The 26,618-nt window shown below is 36.1% G+C and overlaps 1 protein-coding gene across 2 annotated transcripts in view; it reads left to right on the top strand.

The window, feature by feature from the left end:
- Nucleotides 1-26,618, top strand: part of SENP1 (SUMO specific peptidase 1) — a 48,659-nt gene that overhangs the window by 13,282 nt on the left and 8,759 nt on the right. For both annotated transcript variants that reach the window (XM_059402989.1, XM_059402990.1), the window contains exons 6-13: nt 4,553-4,724; nt 11,239-11,342; nt 11,424-11,710; nt 13,075-13,129; nt 16,943-16,981; nt 17,826-17,910; nt 18,144-18,299; nt 19,194-19,325. In XM_059402989.1, the coding sequence (XP_059258972.1) occupies nt 4,553-4,724; nt 11,239-11,342; nt 11,424-11,710; nt 13,075-13,129; nt 16,943-16,981; nt 17,826-17,910; nt 18,144-18,299; nt 19,194-19,325 (1,030 nt within the window). The remainder of the gene's footprint in view (nt 1-4,552; nt 4,725-11,238; nt 11,343-11,423; nt 11,711-13,074; nt 13,130-16,942; nt 16,982-17,825; nt 17,911-18,143; nt 18,300-19,193; nt 19,326-26,618) is intronic.

The following is a 26,618-nucleotide window of genomic DNA, read 5'->3' as shown; positions in this document are numbered from 1 at the left end:
GCAATACGGTGGTTTTATTAAAGCATAGGGACAGAACCCGTGGGCAGAAAGAACTGCTGCCCCAGAATTGTGGGGAGCAACTCAACATTGGCATTTTATTGTTTGTTTGATTTTTTTAGGATTTTATTTATTTATTTGACAGAGAGATAGAAAACACAAGTAGGCAGAGCTGCAGGCAGAGACCTGCAGGCAGATGCAAGCAAGCTCTCCACTGAGCAGGGAGCCTAGCATGGGGCTCGATCCCAGGACCCTGGGATCATGACCTGACCTGAAGGCAGATGCTTAACCAGCTGAGCCACCTAGGGGCCCCAATGTTGGCATTTTAAAGGAGTAACACTGTTTCTGAACTTTAAACTGTGAAAATATGGACAAATCCATTTTAAACCTTCAACTTTTAATTTACCTGGTGCTGAGTTTTGGTGACAGCCAAAGTTTCTCATTAGAGGAGAGTTTGGAGGGAAATCTTGGTGCATATGAGTATTATTCCAAAATTTTGAATCTTAAAGTGGAAATAGTTCAGTTTTTACAACTTCAGTAGCAAAGAAATCAGTACATTTTATAGGCTCTCCCATGAGCAGAGACCTGGCTTAAACCAAAGAAGTTCTGTATCTTATGGCCTTAGTCAATTGGACCTAAACTTCTTTTCTTCGAAAACAGAATTACAAAGAGCTTCTTCCTTTTTAGCCCAATGTCTTAAGGGCTGCCTATTCCCTCACCAAGCTTATACTGATCATTAAAGACAGATGAAGTTTGGCTTAGAAACTTCTCCCTCAGGAACTTTATTAGTAAAATATTTCTTTTTTAAAATATTATTTATGACTTCTTAAATTTTACTGTGATGGTGGATTTTAGGAATGTGGGGTCATTTAATTTCCTGCTTAGGCTAAGCTTTCTGGTGTTGATAGAAACCAATGAGATGACTTTTTTATTTTGTGATTATTAGCACATGGACTTTGGAAATGTGTCAGTACTCCCAGGGCTGGTCTTCCCCACTTAATATATTTTTAAATTACACAAGAATTCATTAATGCATTCATATTGTAAAAGTTAAAAGGTTGCCATTAAAACTAAAGATGCTTGACCATTCCTCACAATCTTATTCCCCTCCCCTTGGTGTGTTTCCTTCCAAACCTTTCCCTATGCGTTTGGTTTTTTTTTCTTTTTTCTTTTTTTTCCTCCTATATAGTAGGCCACGTATACTATGAAATGTATAGTGCTATTTTGTTTTCATTAAAATTTTCTATATGTATCATTTGGCAAGTTGCTTTTTTTTTTTTTTAACTATACTATAAGGCCATACTGTTAAATAACAGTATTATAGAAACAAATACATGTGCTTTATAAAAAATAAAATGTAAAAACGTCATTTCCACCAGTGAGAGATCACCTCTGTAATATCCAGTACATATCTTTTCAGATATTTTTCTCTGCATTTACATGCATTTTTTTCAATGTGGTAGTTATTGCTTTTAAGTCTCTTAAATCTAGAACAGCCCCTTTTTCTTTTCTTTTTTTTTTTTTTAAAGATTTTTATTTATTTATTTATTTGACAGAGAAAAATTACAAGTACACTGAGAGGCAGGCAGAGAGAGAAGGAAGCAAGCTCCCTGCTGAGCAGAGAGCCCGATGCGGGACTCGATCCCAGGACCCTGAGATCATGACCCAAGCCGAAGGCAGCGGCTCAACCCACTGAGCCACCCAGGCGCCCCAGCCCCTTTTTCTTATGACATGACTTTTTCTGCCTGTTTCACCTTTTGGGTTTGATAGGTTTCTTCCTCATAGTATTATTTTGTCATCTCTCCTCTGTATTTTTTTTTGTAAACTAGATCTTTGTCTTGAATAAAAGCTAGTGCTTTGTTATATCACATTAGAAAATCTACAAATCTGTTTCTCCTCATCAGTGATACTGGATTGACCTCTGGATTAGGGAGATAACAATGTGGTCCTCTTGTACACTTAGTTTTTTTTTCCCCCTTGTGATGACTAGAATGTAATCTAAATGATGTTACTTGGGCAATTTTATTCATGACCAATTTCACATCAGCCTTATAGTTACTCATATCAATTGATAATCCTTACCTGATAATTTTTTAAAATTAAGGTGAGATTGACATACATTATATTAGCTTTAGGTATATAACATAATGATTCAATATTTGTATATATTGCAAAATGACCTCAGTAAGTCTAGTTAACATCTGTTGTCATGTGTAGTTATAAAATAGTTTTTTCTTCTGATGAGAACTTTTAAGACCTATTCTCTTAACAACTTATAAATAAGCAATACAGTATTATTTTTTTAAAGATTTTAGTTAGTTATTTGATAGAGGGAGATATCATAAGAAGGCAGAGAGGCAGGTGGGGGTGGGGGAGCAGGTTCCCTGCTGAGCAGAGAGCCCAATGTGGGGCTCGATCCCAGGACCCTGACTGAGATCATGACCTGAGCTGAAGGTGGAGACTTAACTCACTGAGCCATCCAGGCACCCCAGTATTATTAATTGTAGTCATCATTTTATACATTACATTTCCAGGACTTACTTATTTTATATTTTGAAGTTGGTGCCTTTTAACCTTCTTTGACCTATTAATAGTTTTATTAGAGTTACTGAAATAGTACTTTTCCAGTGTTAACCATTTCTTCTGTATTTGTTTTCATTCTGCTTTGAAGGGGAGGGGTTTTTTCCATATTAGGTAGAGTTGTTTGGTTACCCTGATGGGATACCCTTCCCATCTACTGGGAAGACAAGCGATAGGATTAGCTCTTCTTTTTTCATAACCAGTTTTTCAAAGTAGGTGTCTTTTTTGGTCTTTTTTTCTTTTAATAACCACTTCATGTGCTTCAGATGAGGTTTTCTGTTCTTCTTTAGTGTCATTCCAGATTCAGTGTGTTCCTGTCCACTAGAATCATTACTCTTTTAATGTTCACATTCTTACAGCTTTGGCCACCAGGAGCTCCTTCAGGCTCACTGCTGTCTGGCCCAATCTCTTTAATTGTAGGTAGCATACTTGCTTTCTGGCATTGCAAGATACCCTCCCACTGGTTTTTGTTTAGAAGGAAGACTTTTGCATTAAACACACATGCACTCTAGAAAGCAGCAATGCAAAAGGCATTGCGGGGAATTCATTAGATCTTCACCAAATTATAGTGCCCTTGCCTTCTTTTTGTAGCAGCATCCACCCATCCTAAGGAAGTAAGCCTGGAATTCTGACTCCTTGATTCCTTCTCCACTCTAACATACATAGAAACCATTGTAATTTGTAGAGATACAGAGCATTTAAGTGATTTTAAGTTTATTTTAATTCCAGTTAACATACAGCATTATATTAGTTTCAGGTGTACAATATAGTGATTCAATACTTCCACATATCTTCCCCCCTGCTCATTAAAACGGTACACTCCTTAATCCCCATCACCTGTTTCACCTCTCTCTCCTATCCACCTCTTCTCTGGTAGCCATTAGTTTGTTCTGTATAATTAAGAGTCTGTTTCTTGATTTGTCTCTCTCTTTTTTTTTTCCCCTTTTGAGAGAGCATATATGTACTTTTTGATTTTTTTTACACCTAGTCTGATTTCATTTGGAACCAGACCAAAAGTACTGACTTAAAGAGTTGCTTCCATAATTTGGCTTAGTTGGCTGTGTATCTCTGTTTTGCATCCTCAACCAGAAAGAAAAGAAAAAGAGAAAAATCAGTATGCTGAGAGCAAGTAGCTCATCCTTGCAGGGCAATAACAGATGAAAAAGACCACATAGAAAGAACTTTAAATTATTAATCTAGTCTTAGAGATAAGACAGGGTTTTAAGTTCACAAAAGTATTTTTCCTGCCAGTTTTTTCCCCATTCTTTGGGGGGCACAAACAATTTAAAGAAGCAAAAACAAAATTCTCCTTCAGAGGAGGTAAATGGGCCAGAAGAATTGAGAGAGTGATGTAACCTAGGAGAAAGCCTTCTGGTTGTTTTTAATGAAGGAAGGGAGCCATCTGTTGGTTTTTTAAGGAAATTTTAAAAGTCAGTTTAAAAGCTTCATTGAAAGGCTTCAGCTTTATCCATCTTTGCATATTTAATCTTAAAGTAAGTCCCTCCAAAGGACTGGGGGAGGAGGCAAGTAAATAGAAAGTGCAGCAAGTACTTGCTTTGAAGGGCAAGTGAATAGAAAGTGTATGTTAGATCCTTCAGCAGCAAGTAAATAGAAAGTGTATGTTAGATCCTTCAGACCCAGATTTTCTAAAGAAATCTAATGTGATAAACTTGTTGTCATAATGCACAGGTCTTTGGTTCCTGACCAAAGGAACTGTAAAGCCAAGAAATACAATTTTAGGTGTTTGATAATTACAGTATGGCAGAATCTGATGGAGCAATCTATGGATCATTTCTTGTATATTTCCCTCAAATGGTACACCCCTCATTCTACTGGTGTTGGTTTTGTTGACACTTTGGTTGTTTTTGTTATTTCTTGGAAGTAAAAATCACTAGGTTTGATTTTCTTATTCTTTTCTTACAAACTCTGGTTTTTGTGTGTGTGTGTGTGCGTGTGTTTTGTTTTTTTTTTTTAGTGGATTATCAAACACTTTTACGGGAAAGTCAAACCATCACTGCCATGTGTCTGCATATGAAAAATCTTTTCCTATTAAGCCTGTTCCAAGTCCATCTTGGAGTGGTTCATGTCGTCGAAACCTTTTGAGCCCCAAGAAAATGCAGAGGCGACATGTTAGTACAGCAGAAGAGGTAAGGAAAACCTGCAACAAAGGCTGCTAAAGGTTAGAATCTTTTTCCCTGTCCCTAGCCATTCATTCCCTCTGATGTAGATGTTTATTAACCATTCCATTTACTTAATCCTTTCTGTGCCTTTTCTTTCTTAAATTTTTGAGTGCTGTCATCTGTGCTAAAGAAATTAGAGATTTTAGCAGGACTTCATCATTTCTCTTACTGCTTTCAATTCTTGTTAAAGAGCAGACTTAATTTTCAGTATTTTCTAAATTACTTCTCATACATCAAACTATCTCTGTTCTTTTGGACCCTTCCTCAACTTGTGTTTCTTGTGACAAAACTGTTAACTTGCTGGATTTGGTAAAATACTGGCCCTTATTTCTTATTAGGACAATTTTCCCTCACTATAAAAGGAAAATCAAGAAGCCAGCTAAATAATTTATGTCCCTTCATTATGAGTAAGAATATCTTTGAGATCATAGATATTCCCTCAAAGAAAGATATTTTGTTGACACTTTGGTTGTTATATGCATAAACCTAAAGGAAAAAACCTAAAGGAAAAAAAGATGAATTCTGTAAATATAATATGGCATATAATTTATGTGGCAGAGAATGTGCTCATATCTGTTAAATATTTATTACGCATCTAGTCAGCTTTGGACTGCTTGCTATGAGGATACAAATAAATAACAATACCTTACAGTTATGTAGCCTATAGAGTTTCCAGTATGCTTTTCACATGTATTATTATGTTGAATCATTTTAATCCTGTGAAATAGGTAGAGATGAGGTAATACCCACATTTTAAACACATTAGGAGAGTGGAGGTCAGAGGTCACACAGCTAGTAAAAGACCTGGCTATTCTACAGCCCAGGTCTTCAGGAGTCTAGTCTGGTATGCTTCCTGTTATACAACACAGTGGTGTGTTTCCAGCCCGTTGGAGCTTACAGATTGGAGAGTCAAGAATACAGCATTTCATGCTAAATAATTAATTTCATAATGAAGATCTTTTAAGTGGCAAAACGTGATTATTTGTGACATGGTTAGTGAAAATCTTATACATTCTGTTTGTTTTTATGTTTGTATTGAATCTGAAAAATTAAGCAGAGGGCGACAGAACTAGTAAATCATATTTAGTAGAGAAAGGGTAGAGAAGAAACTGGCAGCAGTTGCCTTTGGTGATGAGAACTGAGCAACAGTTATAAAAGTGAGATTTATTTTTTACTTTTGTACTACTAAATTTAGTACCATGTATGTGTTAGTTATTACTTAAATATTTTTAGATTACTGGGGTTGTGCTTCTGCTGGAGCCTAGGCAGCCTGCAGGCTACAGAGAGACTTGTGGGGAAGAAGACGGCAGCAGTGTGGTGGCTGGATATTGTCCCCCAAGCCTCCCCTACCTCCCATGGCTGCCGCTGAGATCATGGCATCCTTAAGATTATCTGTGTTTGTTGTAAGCCCACCATTCACCCACTAGCCAAGCAGTCCTTTGAACCACTCAGCCCCTCCTCTTTTCACTTCTACCTCCACCTGAGGACTTGGGCCAGCTAGATTATATTCAGCCCTCCCAGCCCCAGGCTGGCCCACTAAAGGACATGAAACTGGAGTTCCCCTTCCTTCTACAGTGCCAAGAAAATGGCAGGGACTGAACCTATCCCACGCAACAAGAGATGCAGAAAATTTGGAGTCAACCAGTTGTTTGTAGGTCTATATTCTGCTATGAAAAGTGACTCGCTTTTAGTACAGAAATACCACATTACCCATATAATACTAGTAAGACAAAATATAGGACCAAACTTTATTAAATCAGAGTATCAACAGATTATTTAGATATTTAGTCTCAGATAGTATGGATAATCTAGATTAAAACAAAATACTTCCCCCCCCGCCACCCGGAAATAAAGAATTTACTGGTGGGGAGCTCACAAAGTGGAAGAAAAGTTACTTTCCATGGAAATACTGAGATCTCCAAGGGAGAAGCAGTTGCTTATGTTAAAGAAGGAAAGTTAAGTATTGATTTTACTGCTGGATTTATCACTTTCAGGAATCTAAATCTATAAAAATAACATGATGTTGTTACCACTTTACTGTTCAGCCTTACAACAGGAGTTTAAAGAGAATAAAGAAGAATTTGGAAATATGTAAGTGGTGACTGGACCACCACTTGGCTAATGGCTGATTTAAGGACATCATTAAAGAACTGTACTATCAAATAGGGTAACCACTAGTCCTGTGCACTACTTATAATAGTTCAGTTAAAATAAGATAAAGATTTTGTTTTTCAGTCACACTAGCCATATTTCAAGTACACATATTGCTAGTGGCTACCATATCAGACATATTGCTAGTGGCTACCGTATTGGACAGTACAGATATAGAATATCTCTAATATAACTAACACTGTTTAGAGGATATGGATTTCTGATTGGGAAAGAGAAAATACTAGGGATTTTTAAAATGTAAAACAGTAAAAACTCAAGTTTCTTTTCATATATATGTTGTTTCCAGGCATGCTTCTCTGCAACATATTGAACAACATTTTAAGATGTTGGACTTCCTTAATAGATGACACTGGTGGTTTTAGTCTTTAAAAACAAAACCAAACAAACTTTACAATTTTGTTATAACCAAGAATTTTGGGCTTAAAAACAGAAAGTTGTTGAACTATGCACTTTGGATAATTGAAATTTATGTTAATTGTATAATTGTATAAAGCTATTACTTAAAACAGAATCAAAGGAGATTTATGAAGTTATTTGAGTAATTTATATTGAAAGGTTTTATTGTTCTCTGTTAGATTTTTATAATTTTACAGACAGTTTTATGGAGACTCTTAACAAGCATCTAAGTGCAAGAATCTGCCACATTTTTTAAAAAATAGAATTCAGCACCTTATTTACCTTTATGTGGTTTTAAACTTTCCTTGTCCTTTATTATGTTTAAAACATAATATTAGCCAATTTCTTTTACTTTAACATATTATCCACTTATTACTTCCTTTCCTCTTAATTTCCTAATTTGCTTATTCAGTAGAAATAGCTTAATAAGTAATGTATAGAGAAAGATGTTTTCTTTTACTTTTTAGTACCAGATGCTCCAAAAAAGAATTGTGTTTCAAGTTTGAAGAGACTTACCTTTTTGCATGTTCTTTTGGTAAAGCCAAATGTTATATATGTTCTTGAGAGAGTTGCAGGACTATCTTTTCTTTGCCTGAAATAGCAGTTAAGTTCTTGTGACCTTTAAATTGTCATGTAGGACAGTGAAAAATTCTTAACCTTTTTTCTGTAATTTCTTTTTTAGACTATAGTTGAAACTGAAAGTATGAGGCTTTAAGAGACCTCAGATAATTATTCGGAATACAGAACATCTCTTCCTGTTTATTTTATGGTGTCTAATGACTATGAGGCTGTTCCGGTTTAGACAGAGGCTTTTCTTTGAAAAGATGGAGAAAATGATCTGTGGGTGACTTATGTATGTTTAATTGATTTAAAAAAATCAGTTCATTACCTTGAATCAATCTAGATTTATGATAATGTACTTTAGCTGAGTCAATGGCACGTTGGTTCTTCGTGTTTTATTTAGAAGTATAAACATTTATTATTTATTTATTTATTTATTCAACAGACAGAGATCACAAGTAGGCAGAGAGGCAGGTAGAGAGGGAAGGGGAAGCAGGCTCCCCCCACTGACCAGAGAGCCCAATGCGGGGCTCCATCCCAGGACCCTGGGATCATGACCTGAGCTGAAGGCAGAGGCTTTAACCCACTGAGCCACCCAGGCGCCCCTAAAAATTTATTCTAAGAAACTGTATTGCTATGTGATGTGAGGGAGGAGAGAAGTGTTTTTAACTTTTTACAGTTGAAGTCTGTAGGGTACCACAGGCAAAGATCCTTTCTATGTCACTGTTCTCAGTGTGTTTGTGAAGTCTTCATGTGTTGGGGGTATTTATTTACATTCCCTTGGTAGTCAAAGTAACCTCTTACACCAATTTCTCTGCTTTATTTTCCTCCCTATGATGTGATAATGTAGTCAAACCTTCTTAAAATTTAGTTTGGTAGGACAGTGGAAATGAACTACAATGATTGGTTAATTTAGAGTTAATTTCCACGACCCAGGTGGTATTACTCTTCTGATTTTCCGTCACTGCCTCCTGAAAACAATTTACTATTAAGCCCATTGTATTGTGGATTATGAATTAGGTTATTTGGTGTAGTGGGAATGTGGGATCAACTTTGGTGGTCGTTCAAAAATTTCAGTCGTTAAAGTGCCAGGTAACACAGCTTTCCTGTATGTAGATCACTATGGAGTTGGCTGGCAGTCTCTTACAATCTAATAATCTGTAATGATGCTTCATTCTTCAGACTGTCTACCTAAAGAACCTTTATTACAGCAAATTTAGGTTTTAATAAAAAGGCATTTATTTTAATTATAGCTTTAAAAAAGTTTTTTTAGATTTTTTTATTATTATCCATTTGAGACAGATACAGAGACAGAGAGCATATGCACGCATGAAGGGGGAGAGGGACAGGGAGAAGCAGACTTCCCATTGAGCAGAGAGCCTGACATGGGGCTCGATCCCAAGACCTGAAGATCATGACCTGAGCTGAAGGCAGAGGCTTAACCATCTGAGCCACCCAGACACCCCTTAATTACAGCTTTTAAATTTATCTTCCAGATACTCATGGCCTCCCCAGTACAACAGCCAAAACCTACAGATTTGGTGATTGATAATAATGTATACCTGCTAACCATTATCACTTTTGTGCTCTTACTGAAGTGCCTGTCCAATACTGTAGACCGTTTCTTCACAAACAATAGGAAAAAGGACTGCTGTCATCTTAAATACAGTATTAATGTATAAGGGATAAAATTAAGGAGTTTATTTTCTTCATATAGAAAATTGCAATTTGTTTTTTCTCTTTGGTCTGTTTTTCCCCCAAATGCTTAACTAATTCTACCTTATTACTCATCTATTCAAATTTAAGGATACCTCTTTTTCGTAAGGAGTTGTTATGCTTCACAGTTCAAGGTGAATCCTGTTAGATCAGTAACATAGTGACAATATGATTGACAGTTACTATGTAGCAAACAGTGACCAAGAAGAAAAAAACTTAATGTCTGTTTGCCTTTGCATAGATAGTTGCTTAATTTCATTCTGCTTTGAACATGTATAACTGAATAAAATGCTTACGCACATTGAAATGTCATAGTGCAGGATCTAGCTAGCCCTGGCACAAAATATTAAAATTATTTCATGAAGATTAGTGGCTGTGTTAAACTGTATATAAGATTTTTTTTTAAAGTATCAGGGCATACTTTGTAGTGAATGCAGCCCACTGCTTCTGGGGATCAGTATAGAATAGATGTTTTCCTATGGTTACAAGTCCATGTGTAATCTGGTTCTCTGCCAAGTAACCTCTCTTACTGCTCTGCTAATTCACACTGATGTCACTTTTCCTTTTTTTTTTTTTTTTTAAAGATTTTATTTATTTGACAGAGACAGTGAGAGTCAGAACACAAGCAGGGGGAGTAGGAGAGGGAGAAGCAGGCTTCCCGCTGAGCAGGGAGCCTGATGCAGGACCAGATCCCAGGAGCCTGGGATCACAACCCAAGCTGAAGGTGGACGGTTAACAACTGAACCTCCCAGGCGCCCCATTACTTCACTTTTCCGTGAACACATTAAGCACATACCTGTCTCAGGGCCTTTGCGTTTGCTATCCTTCAACCTGGAATAGTCTTTTATAAATTTCTATGACATACCTCTTACCTTGATACAGGTTTCTGTTGAAATAACCACCTTTTTAAAGGGGTCTTACCTGTTCTTGCTCTTTCCTTTCCATCACTTTCTATTCCCTTTAATTTTTCATACTATCTGACTAATCTTGTTTACTGTTCCTTTTAAGTATAATGTAAATTCCACAAGGACAGGAATTTTATTTTATTTTATTCAGTATAGTATCTCTAGTGAGTGGTGCTTAGTAGGTATTCAAAGTCAATAAATGAATTCAGTACTGAGGCTTAGGAAGAAGAGTAAATTTGGAGATGGAAACCATCTCTGGAAAATACTTAAAAATTAGATAAAGTAGAAAACAGCAAGGTATCCCACTCTGATTTTGACTCTTCTGGTCACTTCCTTATAGTTTTTCTAGTAGATGTCAGGAATTGTAGGGTTTGTTGGAATCCTAATTGAGAGATCCTCAAATATTTTGTTTCTGGCATTCTATCATTTGACTCAAAAGTGATTGCCTACTGGCCTTCTGGTTTCTTGTCCTAGAGCCTGTCTGCATTGTTATTTACATATGTGTCCCATAATTTTCCAAAGTATAGTATCTGGTATTTATTTCATTTAACTCTTCTTATAATTTTCTAGAATATCCCTAAGGATAATTCTTAATTATCTTGAGGGATTCTATCTGAACTTTGGCAGAACTTCTGGGAATCTAGATGCTGCTTTGAAAAAAAATCTTCTTCACTGGTTGTGTCTAAGATTTCTTTCTTTCTTTCTTTTTTCTTTTTTTTTTTTTAATATAGACAGTCCAAGAAGAAGAAAGAGAGATTTACAGACAGCTGCTACAGATGGTCACAGGGAAACAGTTTTCTGTAGCAAAACCCACCACACACTTTCCTTTACACCTGTGAGTCACAGAAACATATTTCAAATGAATTTAATTCTCATTTTGTCATTTGATATTGAAACTATATTCTTCTCTTACTAGGTCTCGATGTCTTAGTTCCAATAAGAATACTTTGAAAGATTCACTGTTTAAAAATGGAAACTCTTGTGCAGCTCAGATCATTGGCTCTGATACTTCATCATCTGGATCTGCCAGCATTTTAACTGCCCAGGAACAACTGTCCCACAGTGTGTATTCCTTATCATCTTGTGCCCCAGATGTTGTGGCATTTGGATCCAAAGATTCTGATCCTGTCCATCAACCCCAACATCACCACTCTCTTCTACATCAGCCAGATCATTTACCAGCTTCAAATACACAATCAGAAGGTGAAATTGGTCTCGTTTAACTATATTTTCAATCCTAATAGCCAGTTAACTGTTGATGGGATCCATGTGAATCATAGGCAAGGTTGTAATCTGAGCAGAGTCTAGGGTCAACACAGTCAGCCCAATTACTTAAGTACTTTCTCTGTCTCTAGTACTTTACAATGACCATTAAGTACTCTGAAGTTTTGGAACATCAATTAAGTATTGAAGTAAAAGTTCTTAATCAGGTAATGTTTTAAAAAGCTGTGTAGTAAGTTTATGCATTTTAGAATGGTTATCAGCAAATTTCAGAAACAAAATGAGTTTTCTACCTAAGTTTCAGTTAACTGAAATATCTAGACTCTGCACTCCAGTTAATGAAGGTTTTCTGGGATAATTTCGTTTGCTTAGTTTTCCTCTTCTGTAGGTATGTGTTGTGTATGTTTATGATAGTATGTATTTAGGTATATAACTTAAAACAAGTTTTAGGTTAAATGGTTAGACATTATGGATCTTTTGATAGATCATTCTCTAAGGCTCTTACCTCCTTCCTCAGATTGTTTGATTTTTTTTTTTTTTTTTTAAGATATTCACTTTCTTAAAATTTCACTTGGGGATTAAAATTGTTGGTGGCATCATTATATAGCTACATGTATTCATGAAAACCTTTATAAAATTTTGTGAGATGATTTACTGGGAACTACCATTAAAAAAGCCTTTAACCTAAGACACATAAGTTGTATGACAAAGGGTTAGATGCAACTAAACTGAAACAAATATACTGTAGTACATTGAAGTGTTTCCTTACTTTTCTTGTACTATTTAATAAGTATTCTAAATGAGATCTAATCATTTCGATTAAGACATGATTGTCTAGAAGGACACAATTCCTGCCTTTATCAACACTGAAAATAAATGATGAAATGATGGAGTTTGTACATTTTAGACTCTGCTACTTCTATAACTGTTTCTGTCTTTCTACCTTCTGTTTCTCCTTCCCTTCTTTCACCTTATTCAGTCTCATGGTAGTTCAAGAACTGAAAACTTTTGAGAAATATTGGTTTGTTCTTGTTCCCCAGGAACAGAAAGAAGCAGCACAGGAATTAAGCAGAGCCTGGGAGTAGTTGATGAAGGGCCTATGTGCTTGTATTTTAGAACGACTGCTTTCTTTGTGAGGCATGCTCTTCTCTAAGCCCTCTTTCTGGCTTAGTGAAAATGGGCCTGCCTCTCTCTCTGTCTCTTCCATCCTATCTTTGTCCTTATGCTGCATTATTTTTATGAAAATAGAATATAACAAAGTATGGGAACTTAGACTACAGGCATCTAAAGTATATAACTATGTAGGATTTTATTAATAATGATATGCTCGTGTGTTTCTTGTTTAGGATCAGACTCTGTGATCTTACTCAAAGTGAAAGATTCCCAGACTCCAGTTCCCAGGTAAGCTTTGGAAAAAGGATGTTCTTGACATATTTTCTTTTTCTTCCCCTTACTCACAATTTCTTCACTGAGAGTTACAGAATATAAGGTCAAACTGCCTCAATTCAGACCTCTTGCCTATGTTATTTGAATTATTTCAGTGACTTTCTGATTGGTCATCTTCCTCTGGCCTCATTGTTGAGCTTCATTCCATCTTCCATCATGGTTTCAAATCCATTCTTTGCCTTTTCTTTCTATCTTCCATTCTGCAACCCGAGTGGTCTGTTTAAAATGCATATCTGATTATTCATTAAATTCCAATAGGAGTGGCTGGCTCTCAGACTAGAGTCAAGCCCAAACTCCCATGATATGGTATACAAAGCATTTCCTCTGCACACCGCACTTCCTGTCACACGTTCTTTCCTTTAACAAGTATTTATTGATCATTTACTATGTGCCAAGTCCTAATACAGACATTAGGGCTAACAGTAGTGAACAAAATGAAAGCCCTGCACTCAAGGAACTTACATTCTGGTTATAAGAAGTATAAGGAAAGAGATGGGGGGACAAATAATGAATGAGTAGATAAACATTTATATCTGGTAGTGATAAATGTGAAGAAAAATAAAGCAGGGTAACTTATAGGCTGGGGCACTGTTTATCTGGGTGGTCATGGCAAGTCTGAAAAGGGACATTTGAGGGGAGACATGATGGACATGAGAGGAGGAGACATGTGGGAAGATGGGACTCTTTCCTGTGCTTATTACGTGCTGAACTATATGTGATACATCCTTACTTACTTTCATAGTCAGTGTTCCTTCTGCCTGGTATGTAGCCCCTACCTCAACTTGTCTATCTAAAGAAGCAGGAATGTCTTTATTGTCTTTTAAATCTCAATTCAAATATGATCTTCTATGATACTTGACTTCTATATGAAACTTTTTGCTTTGTAATTCAGTGGGTTACTACTTAAGATCCGCAATTTCTTTGCCATTGCTCTTTCTGTGGCTTTAGCAATTCAATTGCTGGAATGATAATAGTGTCAGATTTCCATTGAAGAAGTTAGCAGTAGTGAAACATTCTTTCTCATCTCAGTTTCTATACTTTGCAGCTCTCCTATATGTCCTGAATTTTAGATAGTTAAAGAAAAACTCTCTGTTATAGTTTCTCAAGGAGATTTTAGAGTTTGGAGTTCTTATTCTTTATACATTTTTTTTTTTCTTGAGTCCCAGACCTGGGTTCTGATTTTGTCCAGGCATCATGTAACTTTGGACAAGTTATCCTTCTGAACCTTAGTTTCCTTTTCAGTGAAAATGCCAGTATTAACACCTTACTATTTTTTGAATTGCTATGAAGGTTAATATACTCAAAAAGCACTTATAAAAGTATTTTTACACATAGTACACAAAGTAGGTATTTTTTCCTGGGAAAAGATCACTCTCATATAAATGAGTGCTTTTAGTTCTTTAATGTTTCTTTACTGGGTATACTTTTCCTTTATGGAAGATTTCTCTTGGTGATGCCTGAAGAATGAGATGGCAGGAGAAATGGTCTGTTGGGGAGGGCTGATTGACTAATGCTGTTTATCGCAGTTGGAGCCTGCTCTCTCAAGACTTGGTTGATTGGCTCTTTATTCTTAATCTCCCACCACTGCCTCTTGGTTAAGGTCTCACAGTGAAGATCTGCCCTTATTTCCCAGAATATGCCATTCCATTTCCTATTTTTGTGCCATTGTACATGCTGATCCTAATCCCTATAATTTCCTTTCTCTCCTTGTCCACTTGTTCTTGTTTTGCTTTGCAGAATCTGACTCAGGTGTTATTTTTTCCTCAAGACATTTCTCTGACTTCTCCAGGCAGCATAAGCCTTTTCTTCTAGTACTTCTATCCCTATGTCTGTTCATTACTAATACTTTTGCACTAACCTAATGGTGATAATGCCTGGCATATGATAGGTACTTAGTAAATAAATCTTTGTTAAACATGCATTTCCTAGAAAGCCTTAAATGCTCTCTTGAGTAGCTCAAGTATTCATCATCTCCCTACTGGTTTAAGGCTTTGGTTTATTAAAAGGCACATTGCAAGAGAAGAAATCACAGCCTTCAGAATTAGACAGACATAGTTTCTAATCCTGACTTCCAAAACAGATTATCCTCTGCACCTCAGTTTCCTTTTCTGTACACTATGAGGAATAATTCCTTATTACATATAATATTAAGATTTAACTAGTATGAGAATTATCATGAGGCTTAACTACTATAAAACATCTAAAGCAGAATTTCACACAGAGCACTAAGTAGGTGCTTGTAGTTATTACTGTGTGCTTCAATCATATGAAAAATAATGTATAATCTTATTTTACTTTTTTAAGCCACCAAATACCTTGATCCATTGAAGAGCAGTACTTTTCCCTTACATTATTCATTTCAATTACTTATTTCAATAAGTACTGAGTACCTGCTGTGTGCCAAGCACACTCTTAGTGCAGAGGTTATGGTAGTAAATACAAAACACAAAAATTCCTATCCTCATTAAGTTTATGGTCTAATAAGGAAGCAGACAAGCTTTAATAGTGTGATACAATACCATGAAATTCTAGGCAATTCTTATCACTTCCTTATATTGTGCAGTAAATGTGTTTTCATGTTCATTTGTTTTTAATGTCACACACTAGGCCTCTCACAGTGCTACCATTGATCTCTCTGACTTTCTATCTTGGTTGTTACATCAGTATTCACTGTGCCAAGGATATAGGCTACTACGTGTATGTTTTCCATTGATTAACCTCAGTGACAGTGGTGAGGCAATAGAACAGCATTGTCATTGCCAAACCCTAGCCTAAGGATGATTGGGAATACTGATTCTCAAAAGGTAGGCTAAGGAGCAAGGGATAAACTCTTGAATCCTTGTTCTTGCCTTCACTAAGACAGACTGTACCAATTGAAGAACTGACAGGGACTCTGATTTCCATATTTTACAAATCTGAAACTAAGACCCATGGAAATGAAGTGACTTTGTCAAAGTCACAAAGTGAATCGGACTGTTCCAGGAGATCTAGGTCTCTTAACTCCCAATTTGATGCTTTCCTTTGTTTACTTGTTCTATGTATCTAAAAGTTTTCTTTGGAAAAGTGTTCACTCCTCTGTTTGTTTCTTTGAGAAATCCTTCAGTTAGGGATTGGCAAGGAGATGACGACATTTGAGAAGAGCAAGAGGCTCTATAGGAGAGAGAACATGCCTGTGACTCTTCTGCGAAGCATTATTCATTTGGATTGTCACAAGAGCTGCATGGACTAGAACTGGTCACTCATCTTTGGAGTAGAGTTGTATTGCTGATTTTCCACTTTGATTCATTGACTCACTAGCCATTTGATACGAATTCTTGTGTGGGTGGGGATTTCCAGTGTGCGGTATGATTTAGTTGAAAATATTTTGATTCAAGTAGACTGACAAGAAGTCTAAGATTTGACTAAATCATTAATAAATCTGTTAATCTGAAGCATTTGGAAGGAGGAATGATCTAGCCTAGTATATTACCTTGACATGTGATGTGCTCTTTCACATCGTTTTGGTCTCTCACACAAGAGCTATGCTACAGTTAACTTCTCTGCCAAACTTTGGGTCATCTTTTTAACTAGTATGTGTGCAAATGACTTGTACCTGTATTCCTTTAGTTCCTAGTTGCAATTATTTTATGTAATTTAGGACTTTTTACTTATTGCATAAATATAAAGCATTCTTGTAAATTACTTAAATGATTGGTTTTCTTGGTGATAATATTTGAATTTTCTTATAAGCCTCCTGCTCATTTGTCATATCTTTTTCTCCACCCATAGTCCTACTTTTTTTCAGGCAGAGCTGTGGATCAAAGAATTGTAAGTTGTTAATTTTGGTTGGTTAATTTCCTTCTCCATCACTTCCTTTCCAGTTAGAAGTAGTCAATTAGCCAATCACCCCTCCTATATTTAATCAGTAAAGATTCCCTATTTAATATTTATTTATAAAACAACTTTTAAGTTGTTGGGTTCTTAGAACCTATTGGGGTTGGGACATGTCTTTGCTTAGGTTTGTTAAATATCTAACAATTACTGAAATTAAATTGGATTGGAGAACTTTCAGTTAGGTATTACATAGAAAGGAAAATAAATGCCCTTATTTTCACATTGATAAAACTAATTTATTGAATAATTCACATTTCTGGAATTTGCAAAATTATTGAGTTTTTAGTCTCCATTTTTCAGTAACTTTGAGTTATCCAAATCCCTGGCCTTACTAATTTTTTTTAGGGGAAAAAAACTCATATTTTTTTCTTTTGGATCATAAATATTTGAATTGAAACCTCAGTTATATCTTATATTATTTGCTCCTTTGGGGTTCAGTCTTATTTTTGAGTTTCTAGAATGAAGCTTCATTTTCTCCATAATCTTATAAGTATGCTTAAAGGAAAAAAGAGACTACACATTTGCAAATATCCACAAAAGTCACTTTGTTCCCATTTAGCAAAAAAAATTCATCATTTCAATAAAAATAGGATAATTTTAATAACACTACCTGGTTTCACTTGTCTTAAAATATAAGTGTAGTGTAACGATAAGTTTAGTGTATGGATTTTAGACTTTATGTATCAGGGTTTATATTTAATGCTCATCGTTCATTAACAATGTGCCTGATGCTAACACAGTGGTCTGCACTTTTGTCCCATTCCTTTTCATCTCCTAGAACTAGTGTTTATGATTCTCGAGCACGGGAGAGATTGCGCCAGATTGAAGAGCAGAAAGCACTAGCATTACAGCTTCAAAACCAGGTAAACGAACAATTAGAGATAAGGTTGTAAATAAATAACATATCCAAGTTGAAACTAATTTGGAAGATTACATGGCTTGGGATCAAAGGTATTGTAATTGCAAGATGTTATGGTTGTATAACATTATATATGATTGGTGGATGTCCTTGGTCTCTCCAGCTGGTCCTGCTCAGTGTATGTAGAAAAGTAGTAGTTTTCCTTATCCTACTTAACTCTAAATTTCTTTTTTGCAGAGATTGCAGGAACAGGAACATTCAGTACATGATTCAGTAGAACTGCATCTTCGTGTACCACTTGAAAAGGAGATCCCTGTCACGATCACCCAAGAAACAGAAAAGAAAGGTCATAAATTAATTGAGAGTGAAGATGAATTTCCTGAAATCACAGAGGTAAATTACATACTACAGATTCTTGTGCTAGCAAGTGTGTTTAGAAGAAATACTTTGAATGAATTTCAAATGTAGAAGTAATAGAATACCTGGCATTTAAATTGTGTTGCATACCCCTGCTTTCATTTATTTGTATTACAATACCAATCTTGACTTTCTTTTTAAAGGATTATTGAAAATTGAGGGAAGAATTGTGGGTGGCTTTTCATGACTTCAGTGAAAAAACATTGAATAAAATTGTGTTTTATTTTATGTACATTATCACTTGTATGTGTACAGTAGTTTGACATCAAATAGTAGTAAGCTGAGGCTTATGGTTCTTTTTAAGTAGTAAAAAGTAAGTATAAAAACTTGGAAAATATATAAAAGTCTTTGTACATTTAAGATAATCTGTTCCTTAATCCATTCTTCTGTTGGAAAAACTATCCTATAGCTGGTAAGTATAACACATTTATTATAGTTGTCTTGAAGTCCATAATTTACATTTAAGAAGTCTAATTTTTTTCTATGAAAATGTGTCTGAAGACATTACCTTTATCCCCTGACTACCCTTTGGGAAAGATTCTATTTACTAGGAAATTGTATGGACCAAAGATATGAAATATAATTAGGTCTTCTTGTGGACTTAGAAAATCTGATAGCAGAAGGTTATTTCAGACTTAGGAATAAAAGAAAGAAGGGTCTGAAACTTTGTGCTGCAAATGAGAAGGGAGGACAAGATGGGATGAAAGGAAGTAACCCAGGAAATTACTGGAAGGAATAGAAATCAAACCAAAATGTTAGAAGTGAACAGTTGATTACTGATAAATATAGCCTAGGGATTATATGAGCTTTGGTGAGAAATCTAGTCTGTAGCCATGTAGGCGTCATCTCTGGTACCTCTTGGTTCCCTAGGAAATGGAGAAGGAAATAAAGAATGTATTTCGTAATGGGAACCAGGATGAAGTTCTGAGTGAAGCATTCCGCTTAACCATTACACGCAAAGATATTCAAACTCTAAACCATCTGAACTGGCTCAATGATGAGGTAATCTCGCACCTGTTTTTATATTCAAATAGTGAGCATTAAGTAGAAGCTAAATCAAGGCATTATCTTTTCTCCAAGTGTGGTCCTCAGATGACCTACGTAGAATTGGCTCTCCTATGTTTGTCTGTTCTCCTGAGTAAGTATGAGACACTGTGGTGGAGAAATGCATTTTAAACAAATAACCTCAGCTGATTTTTTTATCTATACCTGTGAGCCTGAGAACTGCTGATTTACCTTGTTGTGTGTGGAAGATCTAGACACTGAGGGAGAGGACATTTGGCTCTCATTCTTTTTAAGGCACCTACCCTGCAGTTCACATCTTCTGAGTAGATTTTTAACAGCTCTGACTGTGTTGCCATCATTTCCATCATGGCTTCCATTTCTACTTCCTTTTTCATCTTTCTGTACTTGTTCCAGGTTACCTAGGTTATGAGACTTAAGCTTTCTAAAATAGCCTGCATTTATATATGATATTGAAAAAGGTATGTTATTAAATATACTGACATTGAAAAAGTTATATTATTAAATATTTGATGTACTGGGTTGAAAGAAAGGTATGGCCCTCAGCTCCTGCTAATAATTTTAAGTAGATTAATTACAGTCTTTAAACTATTCTGTCCCCATTCTTAAACCTGGAGGAGACTGTTTTATTTCAGAAGGGTATTTTTCACAGCAAAGGAAGAGATGGGGTTGCAGTTTTTTTCTCTAAGTACTTGCTTCCTTTCTTAGGCTCAGTAGAAACATCCCTGCCTTATATTTTGGGTTACTCAAAACTTTATAGCTGTGAAAGATTTTTAGATACTCCGTATAATAAGCACTAGATATTCTAGATATCTATAATCTGTTCTTGTATGCTTAGGATCTTCCAAATAATAATATTTGCTAACATCTATTGAGCATTTACATCATGTTGGGCACTATTATGTTTTATATGTTCTATTTGTTATAATAGTCGCCACAGACCTTGGAGGTATATACTGTAGTTTAACCATTTCTATTTTATAGATGAAGAAACAAAGCATGGAAAGATTAAGAAACTTTCAAGGTTACATGGCCAGTAAGTAGCAGAGCCAGGATTTAGACCCAAGCATTGGGTCTTATCTGTTATATATTGTACTGCCTCAGAATCCTAAATTGGATCCTGTCTTAGGGTTAGATGTGTAGAATTTGAGAGCCATATGCCATGCCCAGCATGTTGATTTTCTCTGGGGGCAGCTAGACTAGCCCCATTCTCTTTGCCCCTGATCAGTTTCTAAAATACAGATTTCAGGGGCTCCTGGGTGCCTCAGCCAGTTAAATGGCTATCTTCTGCTCAGGTCATGATCTCATGGTTCTCTGATCAAGTTCTGCATGGGGGGGGGGGGGGGGTCCCTGCTCAGCAGGGAGCCAGCTTCTTCCTCTCCCTCTGCCGCTTCCCCTGCTTGTCCTCTCTCACTCTCTGTCAAATAAATAAATAAATAAATAAAATCTTTTAAAAATAAAATAAAATAAAGATTTCAGAAGTTCATTATTCCCTGAATAATATCTTTGAACAAGAATGGTAAGGAAGGTATGGTTTGATACTGTTTTGCTTTAGGGGAAGCCTCTTGCTTCTTTTGGCTCAAAATAATGATATTAGAATATTGGGTCACATAACAGGACAAAAAAAGAGTTCACCAGATAAAAGGGCAAAATGGAAATCAAGGACTGTCAAAAGTATCCATCAATTAAATGTTTTTTTATTTGAAGACATTAATGTATGGTTTCTTGCCAATTTCTGCCTGCCATTGCCAAATGGAAAGGGATCAGTTGTTGTATTGGGATTGTAGCTCATTTGCTGTAAATTATGCAAAGCCTCCTAGAGGGCGGCAATGAGTAGGATATGAGCTGAGTCCCTGCTGTTTACTGTGGCAGTTACCTCGGTGAGCTCCTTGGTGAGATCCCTTACAGAGGCGGCATTCATCAGAACATGTTTTCTATTCTCCCGGCCCATCAAAAATTGGATCTTTAGCAAGCAAAGTTCATGGAAATTACATTATTTAGAAAAGTAGAAGAGAAGGAAAGATTCCTTTTCTACTTCATCTCTATGACACCTACCCATAACTTTTGTAGAGAGTGCTTGTATTCTGAGTTCAGAATGTTAACTTTGAAAGCAGGTACCAATTCACACATATGTGATGATGGTAACTATTTTGGAAAGCACTATTTTCAAAGTACAGTACTTCTCAGGCTTTCAAAGTTACTGTTTGTGAGAAGCTAACATTCTGATGAGGAATTAGTAGATATCCCAAGTATTCATATTCATTTAAAAATACATAATTCTTTTTCTCGGTTGTGAATTCTGAGTCATCTTTTGCAAGTAATTTGTGCTCTCTTCAATCCGGTCCCTCCCTCAAATAGATATTTTCATTAATAGCCATTTATTTTCTTTCTGTATATCCTATCAGTTTTATAGGCTGCTTTTAAATCTTTCTCCAAAATAAGGTGACTGGCATGTTATTCCTACCATTTTATGGACAAGAAATACAAGATCCTTGGGATGCCTGGGTGGCTCAGTCTGTTAAGCTGCTGCCTTCCACTTGGGTCATGATCTCAGGGTCCTGGGATTGAGTCCCGCCTCCAGCTCCTTGCTCAGCAGGGAGCCTGCTTCTCTCTCCGCCTCTGCCTGCCACTCTGCCTGCTTGTGCTCTCTCTCTCTCTGACAATAAATAAATAAAATCTTAAAAAAAAAGATAAGAAAGAAAGAAATATAAGATCCTGGAAATGAAAAGGATCAGAATTAGTTTATAAGGAAAATAAAATTCAGAAGTCCTATATTTAGAATACATGCAGAAAGCCATTAGACTACCCTTTCTCCGGTCACTTCCCTAAAAGAGTAGGCTACATTGCTTGTTTATAAAATAGGCTTTCAAACATAGGTTTTTGTGAATGGATTTATGTACAGATGAATAAATTCTGTGTAGCTTTAAAGGTCTAATAATTGGTTGATAGGGCTGACATTTTTAACTCGATGTAAGAAAATGAAACTTCTCAGAAATGGAATGTGGAAATTGGCTGTCTTTGTAAAGAATACAAAAGGTGGCTGCAAGGCTGAGAAGACCAGGGACGTTATAGATGGCAATTTCTGTACTAGGTCTGGTGATTAATCGTTAATAGAAATAGCTAATTAAGGGAAGGAGGTCAGGGTTAAAGAGAGGAAGAATTAGTTGCAAAAGTAGATTGAAAATCATAATCAAGAAGCAAAAAAGAAATATTTTTAAATGGATGTCAGCACTAAAAATTATTTATTAATTCCAGGTGATTACATTAGATGACTTCTGTGATCCAGTGGCTTGATGATTCTGCTTTATGGCATGACAGTTCTACTTCGTAGAGGGCCTAAGTATTGCTTTATAAGGCATCAGATAAATTTAAAGATATATGGAAATTACTTGGGCATACAAGTGAATGGATATGACTTCTATTTCTGGTCATAATAGAATAAGATGGATCAGGTTTACTCTTTCAGCTTAACCAGAAAACTGTGCTCGCTTCAGCAGCACATATACAGCTTAGCCAGAAAACTAATCAAAACATGAAACGAAAATTTTCAGACAGTGAATAACAGAGATCCCTGAGAGGAGGAAAATGAAAGGGATGAGCTGATGATTTCCCAACCTCACTAGGATGGTATGTTGAGGGTAGAGAGCTGGTAGAATCTAGCAGTGCCTGACAGTCTTGCTTAGTGGAGGAGACATGGTTCAGAGTTCAGGGAGGTGAAAGGGGCTAAGATTTGTGAGGTTAAAATACTGAAGGGGAGGTTGCTGCACAAAGAGAAAGCTTCAGAGATATGCAGAGCCCCCCCACCCCAAATCTTTGAGCACCAGTCTGTACATAGATTGGAAGAAACTACCAGAGGCTGGGGAAAGAACCACCAGGAAGAAGGAATCAGAACAAAGCTCAGAGCTAAGTGCTTAGAATAGTTCATATTCCAACCAGTTAAGAATGGAAAAATCATGTGGCAATGAATAAAGGCCTCAAAAGGACATTACCTCAGGAGTGGGGCCAAACTGGCCCTAGAATAAAGGCCACTTTGGACCAGTGGTAGCAAAGTTAAATACAAATCTTGAAAGCTTGAAACTGATTCAAGTGACTTAACTGTATCACAGAACAAAAGACCAACAATATTTAAAGGAATACAAACATATTCTAGTAACAACAAAACCCAAAAAACATGAAACCAGTGTCCAGCTTCCATTCAAATAATACCAGGCATGCAAGGTGGAAGGAAAATGCAACTTATTACCAGGGAAAAAACCAGAAATACTCAGAAATGACAAAAATGACAGAACTAGCATACATTGGCAGGATATTACAAACACATTCTATATGTTCAGGAATTTAGAGGAAAATTGACATTTTGATGAGAAAAATGGAAAATGTAAAAGAAGACCCAAATTGAACTTCTAAGGGGTGAAAAACACAGTTTTTGAAAGAAAAAATATACGAGGTAGGATTAACATTATATTGGACACTACAGAGGAAAACACTAGTGAACTAGAAGATATAGCAGTAGGAACAATCCAAATGAAACAGAAAAAAAGGCTGAAGAAAGATGAGTATATGTGAGCTGTGGGACAATATCAAGCATTCTGAGCTGTAATTAGAGTCTCAGAAGGAAGAGTTAAGTGTAAGTGGTATCAGAAAAAAAGTTTGAAGAAAATAATGGTAGATTTTCCAAATTTGGAAACTTAGACTGGCAGATCCAAGAAATTCAGCATACCCTAAGTAGAAGAAACTCTATACTAAAAAGTATAATAAGTTGCTGAAAATCAGTGATAAAAGCAACCAGAGAAAAACAGACACGTGATGTACTAGAGGAATACAAGACAGAAGTACATGTAGGCATGGAGACAGTGTAGCTACATTTTTAAGGTACTGAAAGGAAAGAAAAAAAAAAACCTTGTCAATTTATATTCTATATGTAACAAATACATCTTTTAAAAAATACTTTTTTTCAGACAAATGCTGAGAGAATGCACCACCAGCAGACCTGTATTATAAGAAATACTTAAAAAAAATTATATATATATATATATATATATATATATATATATATACACTAAAGGATATTCTTCAGGCAGAAGGAAACTATGAGGTGGAAATTTCAGTCTATATAAAGGAAAGAAAAGCAGTGGAAATGATCTGATTTTTTTTTTAAATATCTCTGTAGGACAATTGGCTAGTTAAAGCAGAAATGTATTATGGGATTTTTATATTACATTTTATGTTTTGTCATAACAGAAAAGTGGGGAAGAGGAAGTACATACTATTAAATTTTTACACAGTACATGAAGTGATATAATGTTATATGAAGATAGACTGTCATCAGGTAAAGACCTATATTATAAATCCTGGAGCAACCACTGAAAATAAAAATAAAAAGAGTTAATAAACATATAAAATGGAAAAAAAATAACCCAAAGGAAGGCAGGGAGAAAAGAAAAAAGGGAGAACAGATAGGACAAATAGAAAAAAAGAGCATGATGGTAGATTTAAACTCATCGATATCAGTAATCACATTAAAGGTAAACGATCTGGGACGCTTGGGTGACTCAGTTGGTTAAACAGCTGCCTTCAGCTCAGGTCATGATCCCAGCATCCTGGGATCGAGTCTCACATCAGGCTCCTTGCTTGGCAGGGAGCCTGCTTCTCCCTCTGCCTCTGTCTGCCACTCTGTCTGCCTGTGCTCGCTCTTGCTCCTCTCTCTCTGACAAATAAATAAAATCTTAAAAATAAATAAATAAATAAATGTAAAAGATCTAACCCAGCATGCCCAATAGAAATATAATGTGAACCACATAGGTAATTTTTTTTAAAGATTTTATTTATTTATTTGACAGAGATCACAAGCAGGCAGAGAGGCAGGGAGAGAGAGAGAGAGGGGAGGAAGCAGGCTCTCCGTTGAGCAGAGCCCACTGTGGGACCCTGGGATCATGACCTGAGCCGAAGGCAGAGGCTTTAACCCACTGAGCCATCCAGGCGCCCCCACATAGGTAATTTTAAATTTTCTAGTAGTCATATTGAGAAAACTAAAAAGAAACAGATAAAATTAATTTTTTTTAAGAAATTTATCTTTTTGAGAGAGAAGGCATGAGCCAGGAGTGGGGGAGTAGCAGAGGGAGAAGGAGAAGCAGATTCCCCACTGAGCAGGGAGCCTGACATGGGGCTCAATTCTAGGACCCCGGGATCATGACCTGAGCCAAAGGCAGACACTTAACTAACTGAGCCACCCAGGCACCCCAGTAAAATTAATTCTAATAATATATTTTACTGAACACCATATATGTAAAATTTGTCATTTTGGCATGTAATAAATAGTGAAATTTTATTAAAGAGGTATCTTTCCTTTAAAGTATAGTGCACATTTTCTACTTACAGCATATTTATGTTTATGGCACAGTTTGGGTTAGTCATTTTTCAAGTGCTCAGTAGTCACATTCAACTTGTGGCTACCATACTGGAAAGTATAGATTAAACATCCGGTTAAAAGGCAGAGCTTGTCATATTGGGTAAGAAAAGAGCTGTTTATAAGAAAACCATTTTATTTTATTTTATTTATTTGTTTATTAGAAATTTCCTGGGGTTTTTGGTTTTTTTGTTTTGTTTGTAATCTTTACACCCAACATGGAGCTCAAATTCATGACCCTGAGATCAAGAGTTGTATGTTCTTCCAACTGAGCCAGCTGGCTCCCCAAGAAACCCATTTTAAATGTGAAGACACAGATAGGTTAAAAGTAAATGGATAGAAAAAATACGCTATGCAAAAACTAATCAAGAGAAAGATGAAGTAACTATATTAATATCATACCAAGTATATTTCAGAGCAAAGAATATTACCAGTGACAAACATTTTGAAAGGGATAAATTCTTCAAGAGGACTTAACCTAGAGATGAACACACCTAGTAAGAGAAATTCAAAATATATGAAGCAAAACTTATGAAACTGAAAGGAGAAATAGACAAAGCTGTAATTATCATTGGAGATTTCAACACCTTTCTCAATAATCAGTGGGAGAAATAGAAAGTTGTTAAGGATGTAGAAAGCCAGATTAGGTAGATGGATCCCATGTACCCAAATGCTTGTGGGCAGGAAACACTTCCTCTTCTAGACAGCACTAAATGTGCTCTGTCCCATGTGGAGAAACAGGATGATATTGCACTTCAGTCTCTTCATTTTCCCTCCAGGACTCTGTACTTCCTGTCATCCCTTACTAGTAATTTACTTGGATGAATTGGGAAAATAACAAGCAGACATGTCTTTTTTTTTTTCTG

Source organism: Mustela nigripes, chromosome 6 (assembly GCF_022355385.1).
Source record: "Mustela nigripes isolate SB6536 chromosome 6, MUSNIG.SB6536, whole genome shotgun sequence".
NCBI lineage: Eukaryota > Metazoa > Chordata > Mammalia > Carnivora > Mustelidae > Mustela > Mustela nigripes.
Note: the sequence above shows the minus strand (reverse complement) of the source record. Positions and strands in the feature narration are given on the sequence as shown.